This window comes from Heloderma suspectum, chromosome 2 (genome assembly GCF_057233095.1).
Source record: "Heloderma suspectum isolate Gila_16-S chromosome 2, 16-S_ref, whole genome shotgun sequence".
NCBI lineage: Eukaryota > Metazoa > Chordata > Lepidosauria > Squamata > Helodermatidae > Heloderma > Heloderma suspectum.
The window spans coordinates 287283106-287299008 of record NC_139459.1 but is presented as its reverse complement, the minus strand read 5'-3'; the positions used below and the strand labels follow the sequence as shown (position 1 = coordinate 287299008).

Below are 15903 nucleotides of genomic sequence, written 5' to 3'. Positions count from 1 at the left end.
CAAACTGTGGAATGCACTCCCTCAAGACCTATGATTGCCCCCCCCAGCTTTTAGAAAGGGCATGAAGACACATCTTTTTAATTTAGCCTATTAATTTATATAGCTGCTTTAACGTTCCATGATTTTAATGTTCTTTTTATTGTGCTAAGGTTTTAGTGTTTTAAATTGTTGTTCACCACCTTGATGGGTTTTTAGCAAAGAAGGTATATAATTATTAACAAACATAACACATTAACACATTAACAAACACATTATTAACAAACACACAAATGTTTACATGGAGACTTCAGGTCAAACTTACCGCTTCAACTGTTCCATGAGGGCAAGGGGGCTCAAAGCCACAGGTGCCACATACAGAATTCTGTGAATTATATAAAAGGAAGGAGGAGAAAAAGAGAATCATAGAATAGTAGGGTTGGAAGGGGCCTACAAGGCCATCGAGTCGAACCCCCTGCTCAGTGCAGGAATCCAAGTCAGAGCATCCCTGACAGATGGCTGTCCAGCCTCGTCTTGAAGGCCTCCAGTGTGGGAGAGCCCACCACCCGCCTAGTGACTTGGTTCCATTGTCATATTGCTCCAACAGTCAGGAAGTTTTTCCTGAGCAATACAACAAAGAAGACACAAGATATAACTGACAGTTGCCACTTTAATTCTATTAAATAGAGCTTGCCTTTCTAGTAAAGACAATTGTTGAACTAGCCACTATGGCTCTCTTGAGGAAGCTCCAACTCTTATAATACACATCTTTGCTGGGAGTGCAGAATAACGGGAATACATTGTTATAGTATTTGTGCAACAGCATTTTGAGCTGTGCTACACTGGTCTTGCCAGCAGTGCCGGCTCCAGGTTTGGGAGGGCCCTCAATGGGCAAGGCACCATCAACGGGCCCCCTCCCTAGAGAGTCTGCCTTCTCCCCTGCTGCCATTGCGCCTCCTCCTCCTCTTTCTCATCACTGCTACCACTTGCTTACTTGGCAGGCAGCGAGCCAGTGAGCAAACAGGCATCTACCGCTCCTGCGTCTCACCACCACCATTGTCTGGGCCAAAGCAGAAGGCAGATGAACAAGCAGGCTGCAACGGGAAGAGGAGGAACAGGTCCAGGGGGCTCTTGGCAGTGGGCCCTTGCTGGGATGTTAGACCTTCAGCAGGTGCCTCACCATGCCTACCCTTGACACTAGCTCAGCCGACCACTGTTATATTCTGTTTCTTGGGCTCGCCACAGATTACTTTAATTGTCTTCGTACTGTTTTGTAGCATTAGTTAGTGTATTATAAGAGCTGGAACTTTCTCAGGAGAGACCCTGAACTTCTTTTAAGCTTTCTTAATTTCACTTTGTAGGGAAGCACCACTACTACTGAATTCTAAATGAAGCTGGTGGCTTTTTCCCACTTTTTCTATTTATTTATTTTTTACAAATATAAAAAATAATCAAATCATAGAGTTTTAAATGGGTTGGGTTTTTTAGGGATCTCTTAGATGAGATTGAACCATCAGAAGAGGAATATTCTAGAAATTAACAAATGAGTGTGTTTAAAAAACAAACAAACCAAGCACTTACTGATGCCTCAACAGTACGAAACCCATCACAACGGGATCCCAAGTCCGAAGGTTCCAGCAGATGATCGATACCATAGGCAACACCCACGTTGAATTCAATATACCTCTGTACGATCTGTGCATTGCCATTGTCCACTAGAATGTCCCCCTAGATGGAAACAAAGCAGAAGAATTGTATTAGAAGCTGAAAGATAAAGAACTAGTTGTTTATTTGTTACATTTATACCGCACCATTTTTCCTTTTGCAAGGAACCCAAGGCAGTTTACATGGGTCTCCTCTCCATTTTATCCTCACAACAACCCTGCAACGTAGGTTAGTGACTGAGAGTCAGTGACTGGACCAGAGTCACCCAGGGAGCTTCATGCCCAAGTGAGGACTAGAACTCAGAACTCCAGAGTCCCAGTCCAACACTCTAACCACTACACTACACTGGCTCTCAAACCAGTATGTGAAAATCAACCCTGCCACCCACTGCTACTTGAGCCTTGTTGGCCTCTTAGGCTTGCTGGATCACAATGTTGAGGTGACAGTAAAAATCATAACTGGCAAAACAGCCATTCTATACAAAAAAAAGTGCAGCAGCTCTATCAAGGCCTGGATTCTAGACACAGCAACTTGCATTCCTCTTGGCTCCCTATTCCACGGTCCCTAGCAGTACGGACCTTTCTAGCCTGCCCACTGTCTCTCTCCTGCTAATATTGCACAGCCCCTCCAGTCCCCACACCTTCCTGTCAGCTCCACTTCCTCCTTGACTCCTTTCTTTTTGTCTTCATCCTCAATTGTTTCTTCGGGCCCCTACTTTCCAGTCCAATGTCCACTTTGATCTTCTAGCCACCTCGCTTCTTGGCCAGCTCCTCCAGTGGTTCTGTTTCCTTCTGTACAGCATACAGTCCCCAACCCCACCCGCCGGAGCTGTGAGATGCCTTCAGAGCCCTCTTCTCTCTTTCATTCCTTCTTGCTTCAGTCAGTTCCACCATCTCCATTGCCATTTTCCTTCTCTTCCACCTAACCAGCTCTCAGGTTCCCATGCCTACTTTGCACCCTTCCTTCAACTATCACCCTGTTCCTGCCCCTTAGCTCCCCTAACTGCCGGGTGCTTTTCCCAGTCCATGGCATGTATAAAACTTCATTCATTCATTCATTCATTCAAAGCATTTCTATCCTGCCCTTCAGTCAAAAGATTCTCAGAGGGGTTTAAGAATCAACAATCAAGTGAGAAGGATCTTGGAATTATTGTAGATCACAAGGTGAATATGAGCCAACCATGTGATGTGGCTGCAAAAAAGGCAAATGCTCTTTTGGGCTGCATTAATAGAAGCATAGCTTCCAAATTCCATCAAGTACTAGTTCCCCCCTACTCAGCACTGGTTAGGCCTCATCTGGAGTACTGTGTCCAGTTCTGGGCACCACACTTTAAGAAGGATGCAGACAAACTGGAGGGCAACAACGATGATCAGGGGACTGTAAACCACGCCCTATGAGGAGAGACTGAAAGAACTGGGCATGTTTAGCCTTGGGAAGAGAAGACTGAGGGGAGATATGATAGCACTCTTCAAGTACTTGAAAGGTTGTCACAGACAGGAAGGCCAGGATCTCTTCTCCATCATCCCAGAGTGCAGGACACAGAACAATGGGCTCGAGTTACAGGAAGCCAGATTACAGCTGAACATCAGGAAAAACTTCCTGACTGTTAGAGCAATACGACAATGGAACCAGTTACCTAGAGAGGTGGTGTGTCATGATTCCCTTAGCCCACACTTCACTTCAATGCCCAAACATACACAGATGAGAGGCTTCAGTCTTTTAATCCATTACTTCATAGGGTCGTACAGGTGCAAATTCTCAAAGAAACTCTCCATCTACCAGAAATACCTTCAGGGGATCCAAATAGAATTTACAGGAGTTGCCCGCTGTTTGAAGAGGGAGGTGGTCTCACTAGCCTAACTTAAGAGGGGGAGGTCCCTCTCTTCTCATGAGGCCTCTAAGTGCAGCTTCTCACGCAAGGCCAATCTGGTAGACCGTCTAAGTTCTGCCCCTGTCTTCTCTCTCTTTGCTCTGCGCCTGTGCCTGGCATCTACTACGTCAGTCTCCTGTTCACTGCCTCACGGGGGGTGGGGGTGTGTGAGGAGGGACCCTTAAGCTCAGCCATCTGTACGTTTGTAACCTGAGAAGCAGGCCTACTCAGATCTGGACTAGCCTGGGAAAACACCTCCCCATGTCTGATGGTTCTCCTTCAGAATCTGAACTGCTATCCCACTCCCTGCACTCAGAAACATCCCTGACATGGTAGGCTCTCCCACACTGGAGGTGTTCAAGAGGAGGCTGGACAGCCATCTGTCAGGGATGCTCTGACCTGGATTCCTGCATTCAGCAGGGGGTTGGACTTGATGGCCTTGTAGGTCCCTTCCAACCCTACTATTCTATGATCTTATGATCAGACACCTCTTCCCTCAAGCTCACAGGTTAAAAAGATGCAAGACACAAGGAAAGGGATTGGGAAAGGGGGGGAACATGATGGTGATGCTTGATTCATTTGCCCAGATGGATGGGTGGGAACATATCCATTTAACTCAGGTTTGCACTGCATCTCTATTGTCTATCTGGGCTGATCTGTTCTTTGCTGGCCTGTTTCTCTTTGCTCTCTTCTATTCTCTTCTCTTCTGTTATTTCTTTTCTTTCTTGGGGGTGGGGGCGGGGGCTCAAGCCTAACCTGCTGCTTCTCCCATCCTCTCAGGCCAAGGAGCTTCCACAGACACTCTGCAGGTGGCAGATGGAGAAGGAAGGGGCCACCATGGGGAGCTGCATGGTGGCAGCTCACCAGGCCGTTTCCCATCTGTTATCCAAGATTTGATAAATGCACATTTTGATCTGGGGGCGGGGGGGGGGGGTGTTGGTGGCAGTGTGTGTGTGTGTGTGTGTGAGAGAGAGAGAGAGAGAGAGAGAGAGAGATTTGGTGAAAAATGCACACTACCCTGATTTACCGATGTACAGATTTTGTTAAATTTGTTCCGTTTGTATTTTGTGGTTTGTCAGGTATCTTTTGTTCTGTCTTCCATTCAATGATGGAATTGGATTTTTTGTAGACTTTTGTTCTACTTATGTTAATTCACATGTGCGCTTGTGCAAATCCACTAATCCACATTAATTAATGAGCATTAGGACTAATGCACAGTAGTTAATGCAAGTTTGCACAAGTCTCCCGCAAAGTGAAAAAAATGAAAAATCTCTCCCTTGATTACAATGGGGAAAAGGATATAATATCTGTTTCACAATTGCCACGTGGGAGGCCTGACAGTAGTTATTGTAACTGTGTACAATTTGTTTTAAAGCTGTGGTTTTGCTGATGCTACTGCAAGACTGAAAAGGGGGATTTCGTTGTTGTTCTTGCTATTGCTGTTTTTATTGCTTAAGGCATAGTTATGAAAATCCAAATAGGTCAGATCAGCTTTTGCTACATGTCACATGCAGTTGAATTTCTTCCCCTAACTTTTTAAAAATAGCCTTGAAGGCTGCCATTGAGCAGAAGAATGACTGGAGGAGAGGACATGGTGGACTCTTTCTCTCCTTGATGTTTTTGCCGACTCAAAGTCCAGCTCCCAAACTGCCTGCAGGTGGGAGAGCATCTTGTGTGCGCACATGTGGTGGCAGCGGTTGGGGCTTCAAAAACTGAAAAGCCCCTAATTCAATCCCTTTGGCCAACTCATCCGCGCAGGGCAAAAACACCCTCCCACAGCCACCTCGCGTACATTAGGCTTAGAGAAACGCTTACTTACAGCACTTGTTTTGCTGCAGCTGAATGAGATGGTTGATCCATGCAAAGTCCTTAAACGACTAGACTCTGTCAGTTTGGAAGCTGACACCTAGAAATACACGAAAGGAATCCGCAGTCAGGCATGCTAAAGATGTATGGACAAACTAGATGTGTGTGGCAATTGCATGTATCTTAAGCTTTGGACTTCTTGGGGGAAAGGCGGGATATAAATGTAACAAATGAAAAATAAATAAAAAGATTTGCTTTGATTGCATATACAGTGATGGTGGTGCTTAATTATCACACAAAAAGGGAGCACACCTCTCCCTCTCCCTTGCTTTACCTCTCTGTGCTCCTTTGCTACAAGCAGTTCCTGCTCCTCCTCCTCTACAGCTCTGATTCTGGAAGTGAGCCAGACAGAAGAAAAATGCTCAAGAGGGGCCAGGCGGAAGAGGGGGCTGGTTTCCACTTCCCTCCTACTTCTCACATGAAAAGGATCATACAGAACTCTCTCCCAATCCCACTTTATATGCAAAAATGAGCAAACACAGGCTTAGGATATATGCACACGTCTTGATTGGCCCATACACACACCTTACAAAAGTTTCACTAAGAAATGAGTGATAAATACATGTCAACACACTACTCTGATTCATAAAAACACATTGTGAATGAGTTGGTGCCAAGTACCCCTTCTAAGAGCTTTCTTACATGAGGTACTTACTGTGTGCTCAGCATTCCCTACTCACGGTTTTTTACGGTTCCTTTAAACGACATTGTGACCCTCCAGTTTTGTTTCTGCTTTTAACCATTATTTTCAGCAATATTTTTAGAGCAGGGAAAATGTGGTATTGTTTATGAAAGTGAAAGAAAACCCTTTTTTACCTGTGTATTTGCACTAATCTGCTATGCCACTCTGCCACCTAGAGGTTACATAGCAGAAAAGCAGGAAAGGAAACACTCTTTGTGTAGTGCTCGGATCTCAATTCTGAGATGAAACCAAAAGTAGTGGATTGGGCAGTTTGGATTAGAACCATCAACCAATTAAAGCTGTTATTGATTAATCATCTTTTTACCAACTGATTAAAAATTGCATATTCCTCAAGCTTTAATATAGCCTTTTTGAGACATGGAAGAAAGTGTAAGACAGCTTTTGTTTATGAAATTGTAAACTATCACTCATTGGGCATATCCAATGCTGCCATTCTACTTACGCCACTGATGTAGCGCTAGTGCAACACCAATAGCGTATGGTAGTATGACGGGTTTTCCAGGGAAACCCAGTGTGCCAGCATATGCTATTGATGTTGCACTAGAGGTCTATTAATGCTAGTGCTACGTCAATGACATAAGCAGAGCAGCAGTGTAGGATGCTGCCCATTGTTAGAAGGAAAGACCACCATGAATATTGTTGCACGCCAGCCACTCCAACTGCTTTCTTTTTTTAATTTCCTAACTACAGTAAGACACTATAGCTTCAGCCCCCCCCAAGTATTCCACCACCGATTAGATTTTGAAGTTACCAATTAATCAACTAAAGTTTTAGTTGATTAACTGACCCATTAAACCAAATACAACTTGTAGCCTGGTTTATATTAAAAAGATACTATTCATTTCAACCCCAAAATATTTGAACACCTCCATCCACAGCAACTTTTCTGTCAGGGAGGTGTGTGTCCTATGGAATGGACCATAGCACGACCATTCTAGACAGAAAGCTTGCGTTTTTCATCACTCAGCTTACCCACATGTCCCTGATCATGTGCCCTTTGAGATAAGCAGCCAGCTTGCTCCGGTGGTCCTTATGATACAGCCATTTTTGCATATCCATTGGAAGGGAATTAAATGCTGCATCCGTAGGCCACAACATGGTGAAGGGTTGGTGAAAGGTATTGTTAACCAGGTTAAGAAGTCCTGCTTCCTGCAGAGAGACACAGAACAATGTATATGAACAGACATAACCATAATAAAATGCCATAGTGGTACACATGCCATATCAGTCATAAATCAGTTATGGAAAACTGGCCATCCAGAACAGGAAATCTACATAATTAAAAGGCAAGAAACTTGCAACACAATCCTATGCATATCTACTCATAGTATTTGACAGGACTTATCCCATAGTTTAGGACTGTAGCCTTAGCCCCCATTACGTGCCCCCAAAGATCTGAGCTCTGCTAAGCATTTTAAGGCTGTGCAAGTGAAGGGATTCAGACTTCATTCAGAGTCTCTTCAGAAGAGCTTTTGCTGGGTCACAGAGAATTTCTTGTTGATAGTTCAGGAGCTGGATTGTTTAGCTATTGACAATGTACATTTGTTGCAGTTTGATTGGAATTTGTTTTATTACTGCCAATTATATTTTTGTGGGGTTTTAATTGTGAACAGCTCTGAGAGCCTGGCTGTAAAATGGGATAAAAATTTGAAAAGAATAATAATAAATAAGGTTGTGATCTTGCAAATACTTAAGGGCAAAGGTATGTGTGAAGAAAATCATACAAACACACACACACACACACACACACACACAGTGAACATCTTATGTCATCTTATTTCATTTCATTTTTCTGTATAGATTAGGAAGTGTGAATTCATGAAGACAATACAATAGCAAGACACTGAAAGTGGTGAGTCTTTGTTGATGGCACCCTTTTGATGTTTCTAAATATAATTTGCATAGCGTTGCCCTTATTTTCACCGTAGTCTACGGAAAGATTTACGTAGACTACAGCGACCAAATAAGGAACGCGAATGGCGTAATTTGCTATTTGCGTTGCCCTTATTTTCACCGTAGTCTGCGTAAAGATTTACGTAGACTACAGCGACCAAATAAGGAACGCGAATGGCGGCTCCCTATGGGGGCCGCCATTTGCGTACCCGCTTTTTTTTTTTTTAAAGTCACCCGTGATAGGCTACGTGACGATTTACGTAGCCTATCACAGCTGACTTTGCAGATCTTGCCGTGATAGGCTACGTTAATCGTCATGTAGCCTACCACGGGGGCGTGTTGTTGTTTTTTTTAAACTTTTTATTTCACGGCCAGGCGAGGCGAGGCGCCTCCTCCCCGGCCTGAATTTCGGCCGGGCGAGGCGGGAAGCCTCCCCCCGCTGGCCTGAACTTTGGGGGGAGAGCAGCGAAGCGCCTCCCCTCCACCACGAAAAGCTGCGAGACCAGATAAGTGGCTTTCGTGCACTCCTATTAAAGGCACAATCAAATCGATCAAACCTCAAACCCCAGCACTAAAATAAATTCTGAACTGAATTGGAAAAGTATATTGTTTTGTATTTTTATTAAAGAGGAATTTTCTTTACAAACACTACAGCTGAAAAAGGTAAGATAATTTACCTTCAGAAGCTTGCTGTAAGTTTTGTATCCATAGGCCTCTGCAACCTCTGTGATACTTTTCTGAAAAGTGATCAACCATAAAAGAGGTCATTAGAAACAAGGTCTATCTATCACTAAGAACAAATCCAAATGCATTGTCAGCCAGCTGCTCCAGCAGGAGATCTTTCTTATGTCCACTACAATCCCAAGATTGCACAGTAGTGACCCCCAACTTACTGGCGTTCGTACTTCTTGAACAGCATCATGTTATGATTTCTGCTCATTATTAATGGCCATGAACTCACAAACAGGCAGCAAAATATCCGATTCCAATATCTAGGATACAAGAATTTTCTCATGCCTCAGCCTTCCTCAACCTGGTGCCCTCCAGATGTGTTCAACTGGATGGCCAGTACTGGCTGTGAATGATGGGCATTTCAGTCCAACACATCTGGAGGGCACCAGGTTGGGGAAGGTTGTCCTATAGGAGATTTTATCTGCAAAGCATAAATGTGCTTCTATTCCACAACAGAACAGAAGCCATACAGCTGCATCACAGGAAAGGACATAAAGCATGGTTGGCATATTGAAGAATATAGACATTGGTGATCCACAGACATTACACAGTAATTATGGTGTGTGGAGAGACCTTTTTGACATGACACTGGTCCCTGCTGATTGATTATCGTGAAGAAGATCAGCATATCTCTGATGTATCTTGTTTAAGCTAAGCAACATCACACTAGGAAAAGATGTGGCCTGTTCATAGCATTTTAAAATACCGGAACCATCTACTACCTTCTTCCCTCTCTGACAGGAATCTAAAATATCTACTCAGAAGTGACGCCCATTGAGACTTATTCAGGTAAGAGCACAATCCTATACTGGCTGGGGCATGCTGGGAGTTGTAGGACTTTTTTCTGTCTAAACAAGTATAAGATTGTGCCCTGTGTCCGTATAAGACTGCAGCATTAACTGATTCTTTTCCAGTAATGGATTTAGTACATTAAAGACCAAAACATAATAATAATGATTCTATCTCCTCTCCCTCTGAAATATCTAAACTACAGGGTGTTCCAGACAAGGCTTTTATTGCATCACTGCCCTGCCTCATTCATGGAATTCTTTTGGTAGGCGGACCAGATGGTATAATCTTCTAGTTGCAACCTTCCTTTGTTTTCCCACCACTACTTCTGTCTTTTTTCCTTACTGCAGAAAATCTGTTAAGGAAAAAAAGATGGAAGAGCTGCAGAATGTCTTTTAGTTGGTAGCACGAGGAGCTTCCTGTCTGGAAGCACCTCCTCCCTCACACAATACACAAGTGTATACAATGAAGTGAGATGAATTCTATAACCTAATGTTGTCTTATTAACCAGGACAATTGGTGGCTAACAGTGGTTAAAACATCCAAGTCGACGCTGACAATAAAAGGTAGTAAGTCATTTAAAACCTTTATTGATTTAGACATACCTCTGATAGGTTGGACAACGTGCTGTGATGCAGCAGCTCATATGGGATTAATATCTTGTCAATGTAATGTATGACACCATTTGTTCCAGAAGTACTTTCAATTATCTTTGCTTCGTCATTCAAATAGACACTGTTCTGAGAAAGAAAGGACATAATACACATTGCCAGTGAGATGCACCTTCTGAGAAGCATGACATTACATGTTACGTGCAAAGCATTTTTGTTCTTGAGTAATCACCATGGGAAAATCAACAACCCAATACCAAGAAAACAAAAGCAATTACAGGAAGGGCTCTCCAACCTTTTTGGGTCAATGGGCACATCTGGAATGTTGAGAAAATGTCATGGCTGCCATCTCAACGGGTGGGGCTAAAAGACAAGTAACTTGCCCAAGAACATAGCAGAGGTGGGGTCAGGCTCAAAATCACCTTTTTGAACCAATGGTTCTATCTCTCATTCAGGATCCCCAACTCTCTTCCCTCTCTCACCCCACACTTCCAGCACATAAGATCCACTCAGCCCAGCCAGCCATTTCTCCTTCTCTTTTATCATCACTTCCTCCAAACTTAGGGGGGGAGGGGGGAGAGAGAGACCGACCGACCTTTCCCACTTTCCCCCCCTACTGGGTCATCCCACAGGCCTCCCTAATCCCTTCCACTGTTCCCCACAGCTCTTCTCACCCCAGACCTAATTCCCCCAGTTACTCCTCCCCAAAGTCAGATTGCCCCCAAGCCCTCCCTAACTCCCAACCTGATCGAGCCTTATAGTTGTCATGAAAACCATGACATCCTGAGCTGGTCCATACAGGGTGGCCTCCGTGTCGATGTTGAAGTGCCCTAGGACTTCCCCCAGAAAGCACCCCAGCCTGGAGTTCTCCAGCACCACATTGATGGCTGCTGGGCAACAGGGTGGATGGTAACCACCAGCATCCCCAACCTTCCTCTTTGGCCCAGGCCTAGGTGCAAACCCTCAAAGCCTGCTCAGAGCAGAGAGGCCATATCCCTGGTCAGACATGTTTTTCAGGGAGTTGTAGTACTTTCAATGCCTAGGAAAAGACAGAAAGAATTTCTAGAACATGAGCAACATTATTCAAGTAGGAGCGCATACAGCACTAGCTCTTGTGGGCATCTATTCTTAGCGCCCATTATATCACTGATAAGAAACACTCTCTCTCTCTCTCTCTCTCTCTCTCCCCCCCCCCCTCTCTCTCTCTCTCACACACACACACACACACACACACACACAGACACTGACCAGATGTCTGGAGCAGTTTTAAAATATTTGCTTAAAAAAATATTTTTAGCATGGTAAATGACATGGGTGTACATCTACTTATCCACATGAGCATTCATGTAGCTTTTAGAGAGGAAGTAAACACTGCAGGTTCACCCGTCACTAAGGCACCCTGTGAATAAGCCATGGTGGATTGATTGGTTGTTTGCGGAACAACCACGGTACACCCGACGTTTCCCACTCAGTCCTCTGGCCAGTTCTAGCACGTATCCCAGGGGACTTTGCAGCAAAATCCATCTTGTCTCCCTCTCCCTGCAGGGGAAGTAAGGGCGGGGAAGTATATGGAGGGGAAATTTGCACACCCGCATTAACTGCTCTGTAACTGCCGGTGCGCAGATTTCCCCTCCATTTACTTTGGGGCCTAGTGACAACTGGCAGGTCTACTGTGGCAAAGGGGATGTGGCATGGAATGGGACACTAAAGCAGAAGCAGGTGCTGAACAAGACAGAAATGGAAAGGAATAGTAACAGTGGCACATACCTCCTTCACAGAAACCCTTATTTTGTGTCCAGATAAAGCTGTGATAGAATCTTGTGTCTCCAAGTCATCCGATTGTAGCAGCTGACAACTGATCATGTGGTAGCGAAGCAAATCTTTGATGAAGCCTGACCCATGCCATTCTGTAAACTAAATAAAATATGGTTGCACAGGTCAGGTGCAGGCTCAGCACCTTCCCAAAGCACTGAAACCAGGCCAGGAGCAAGAGGTGAGTGTGCCCCATGATAAAACATTAATTGAAATTTTATCTGCTGCTGAAACCCAGTTCTCATGCAAGGAAGAGAAGGCTGAAGAATTATGAAGCTATCTGCCACAAAATAAAATGTAGAGATACTTAGAACCATAGAAACATAGATCTGGAAGAGACCCTGGAGACCATCTGGTCTAGCCCCCCTGCTCAATGCAGGCTGTGCAGTGCAGGGTGCAGTTACAGCAACTCTGACAGATCGCTGTTCAGCAAACTGCTTAAATATCTCAAGTGACATATTTAAGATAGAGGAAAGGCAGTTTTGGTATTAGCAAATCCCATCGGCCAATCACATCATAATCCTCAGTGTGCACTGAAGAAAACTGAGCCAAAGCTACACAGCAGAAATTCAGATTAAATCACACTCCAACGTAGCTGCAACAAGATGCTTACATCTTAAAGCAAACTCAAGCAAACTCCTCTTTAGCTGAAGCCGAAGCAGTTATCCCTCTGTAGTTAGAAGGGATTACTTTAAAGCCTTCATAAGGAACTCTTCCTTTGTGTTAAACAGACTCTAAAGAAAGAAACTCAAGGAAGCCGAAATATCATAGTATGGTCTGACATGTGGAGTGAGGCTTACAAATGTGATCTCAGAAGAGTTGCTTACCGTGTTGCTATTCTGTAGGTAGTCAACATGTGGAACAAAAACTGTGTATGGTCCAGATCCCATCACCTCAATAATGTCATGGACCTACACCAGAGAGACATGTCCAGAGATTAAAACAGACACCGCAAAACAAGATTTATGCTTTAAAAAGGAAACACTGGTGGCTGGATTCGGAGAAGCTCACGTGGAACTCTGCTCACACCATGGGAAATTTCCACTTTCCCCCTCCTCCAGCAGCAGCCAAGAGCCACTTCTGAGGAATGGGGGGACTCTCCAGAATGATGTAGGATGTGGTTTGAGGGCTGCAACCACAGGGGAAATCAGTAAAAATCAGAGGGACCCCCTTACATGAAAGGAAGTGGCAGCCTGGTTCTTTTTCTTTTGAAGAACAGCAATCATTTTGATACCTACCCTTAAATATTGAAAGAATGCTGATGCAGCTGCTTTTGCAGTGAGCTCCTAAAAAAAAAGAACACAACAAAAATTTAACATAAACGGTGAGCCTCTATTTAAGAATCTTAAGATCCAAACAAAGAAAGGGTATTTATATACCCACTTCTCATGTTGCACTTCTCATGTTGCAACATGGGAATGGCTTGTAAAACTGTAACAGGGAGAGAAAAGCAGACATATCGCATGTCATGACCTGAGCCATACACTCTGGGCTTGAATTCTCTCCTTGACTTGAAACAGTTGGCCAGAGATGGTTCACCAGGACAAAATGCAGTGACTTATCTGTTGGGAATGTTACAATCTCATCTGCAAGTTACAGGAAGGGGGCAGTATTGCAGTTAGCTAGTTAATAGATGGGAATTTGGGGCATAGCTAGTCTACAGCTTAGTCCTCCTTCCTGCTCCTCCCCTTCTGTCTCTCTCTGTCTGCCTTCCTCTGTTGCAGGGAGAACACACGTGTTCTCTCACTCCTGCATGTGTAATGGAACACAAAATGGACTGAACAAACTGCTTTTGAAACTTTATGCTGTGCCTACATTTGTATGTGCAAGAACATGTGTGAGTAAAGCTGTTTTCTTTCTTCACTAAAGAAAGGTGTGGTCTCTCTTTTTCTTAGCCTTTTGTGTGCATGTGGGACTGGCAAATGTTCATTCTGTTTTTCCTTTTTTGTTTTTCTCTGCCTAACAGGAGGCAGCAATATCATATAAATCCCATCATTATCCTCAGACTGACCTTGCCCTCAATACCAAAGCAAGCCCCCTACTAGAGATATATGGATTGTGTAAAATCCTTTCCATCTGTGTTTCACGGATTGTCAGGTGCCTTTCGTCTCATCCTCCGCCATTCATGGAACCAGATTTTTTTTAGTTTCCAAATGTGTGCAAATTCGCATTTGTGCAAATGCACATTTGTGCAAATATGCATGTGCAAAAATGTGCAAATCCCTCCAAATGTGCATTTTCACGCTTTAACCTATGGGAGAAATGTGCATTTTTGGCTGTTGTTTTGTGTTTTTTTTAGATTTTGTGTATTTTTTTCAACAACAAAATTTGCCCCAAATTTGGGAAAGTCAGAAAATGGGTCTGCCAGTCCACAGAATCCGCTGGACAAGGGAAAAGCTGGTCCACAGTGGAATCCTCAGGCTGGATTCATGAAAATCTGAACAAATTTAGTTCGGTTGCAGATTTCTCCAACATCCCTCCCCCCACCACAGTCCCTACAAGCTCTAAGAGATATTGCATCACTTTTCCTGAATGGAAAGGCCTTTGAGTAGCAATTATAATAGTAGCATTGGAACAATTCCAGATAGTATCTCAATTCTAACAGTGAACTCTCTAGATAGCAATATGGGGAGTTGTTTGTTTTTCTTCACATTCTTTCAGATGACTGTCCAACTAACACATGGCTAGAATACAAATCTCTGTGTCACTGTATTTAATTTATGGGGCCTTTTGCAACTTTCTCACTTCCTCTGAAAAATCTTCTTTGATTCTAGCTTGCTTCTTCGGAAGAGGAAAACATGTTTGCAGTACCAGCACGAGAACCAGTTTTGAATAGAATTGGATGTGAATAGGGGATTTATAGCTTTTACATAGTTGCCCTGGGTCCTTGGAATAGCTTGAGCTAAAGGAAATTCTGAGAGTCCCAACAGAGTATCCTTTACCTGCCAGACTGTCCTCGTGCATGTAAAGCCATCTCCACTGCCCCATAAACAGATGCAGGTTCGATTCCCAGTAGAATATTTAAGGCAGATAGCTAGTGGACTGCAGCCTCCATTGTTCTGGCAAGAAAAATCAAGTGCATATTAGTCAGCCAGCATGTTTAAATACTGGGAAAATAATAAAAAGCATAGGTTGGAAGGGATCTCAGATACTATGTAGTCCAACCTCTGCTTAATGCAGGCTCTGCCTGCAGGGTGCAGCTACAGCATCCCTGAGGGGTGGGTGTCCAACCTCTGCTTAAATACCTCCAGAGAAGGAGAACCCACCACTGCATGAGGCAGTCTGTTCCACTACTGAACAGCTCTCACTATTAGGACATTTCATGTTAAGCTGAAATCTGCTTCCCTGCAATTTCCAGCAGCTGGTTCTTCTAGTCCTTCCCTCTGGAGCAACAGAAAGCAAGTCTGTTCCATCTTCTGCATGAAGGCCTTTCAGATATTTGAAGACCACTATCATGTCTCCCATGTCAGGTGGTGAATTGCATGCTCCCCCACCACCAGGAGGACCCCCCACAGGGGCTGTGGGGCAGGCAGGTGCTCTGGAGAGCCCCACTGCTGCTCTCCCACTGTGGCAGCAGGAGAGTGGAGCTGACAGGGCTCTCCGGAGCTGCTGCCCACCCAGTGCGATGACAGCTGGTGCTTCAGAGAGCCCCACCAGCCTTGTTCTCCCACTGTGGCAAATGCAGGCTGAAGCTGCCTGCCCTCTGGCTCGCTCCATGGCCAGCTCTCTGAAAAGCTGCATCAGTGGTAAAAAGCAGCGGGTGCAGTGCTTCCTCAGAGCCAGGCACTGTGGGAGGGGTGTCCCTGAATATCGCCCATGGTACAGGCTGACTCTGCTCTTCAGAGAGCAGCGGCGGCAATGGGGAAGCAGGTGGGAGATGCAACATGGGGGGGGATGGCTGGGAGAAGCACTGGGAGTGGGCAGTATGTGGGGGAGACGTGGTGAGGGGGGGAGACATGGCAGTGGCAGTGGGGGGGAGTGGCAAA

The 15903-nt window shown here is 44.6% G+C and overlaps 1 protein-coding gene across 2 annotated transcripts in view; it reads right to left on the bottom strand.

Moving 5' to 3' along the window:
• Positions 1-15903, bottom strand: part of STAB1 (stabilin 1) — a 165614-nt gene that overhangs the window by 33026 nt on the left and 116685 nt on the right. For both annotated transcript variants that reach the window (XM_084839737.1, XM_084839739.1), the window contains exons 45-54: positions 14860-14976; positions 13156-13203; positions 12745-12828; positions 11873-12019; positions 10100-10234; positions 8651-8710; positions 7053-7229; positions 5331-5417; positions 1558-1704; positions 302-361 (exon numbers count right to left, since the gene is read on the bottom strand). In XM_084839737.1, coding sequence (XP_084695863.1) covers positions 302-361; positions 1558-1704; positions 5331-5417; positions 7053-7229; positions 8651-8710; positions 10100-10234; positions 11873-12019; positions 12745-12828; positions 13156-13203; positions 14860-14976 — 1062 coding nt within the window. The remainder of the gene's footprint in view (positions 1-301; positions 362-1557; positions 1705-5330; positions 5418-7052; positions 7230-8650; positions 8711-10099; positions 10235-11872; positions 12020-12744; positions 12829-13155; positions 13204-14859; positions 14977-15903) is intronic.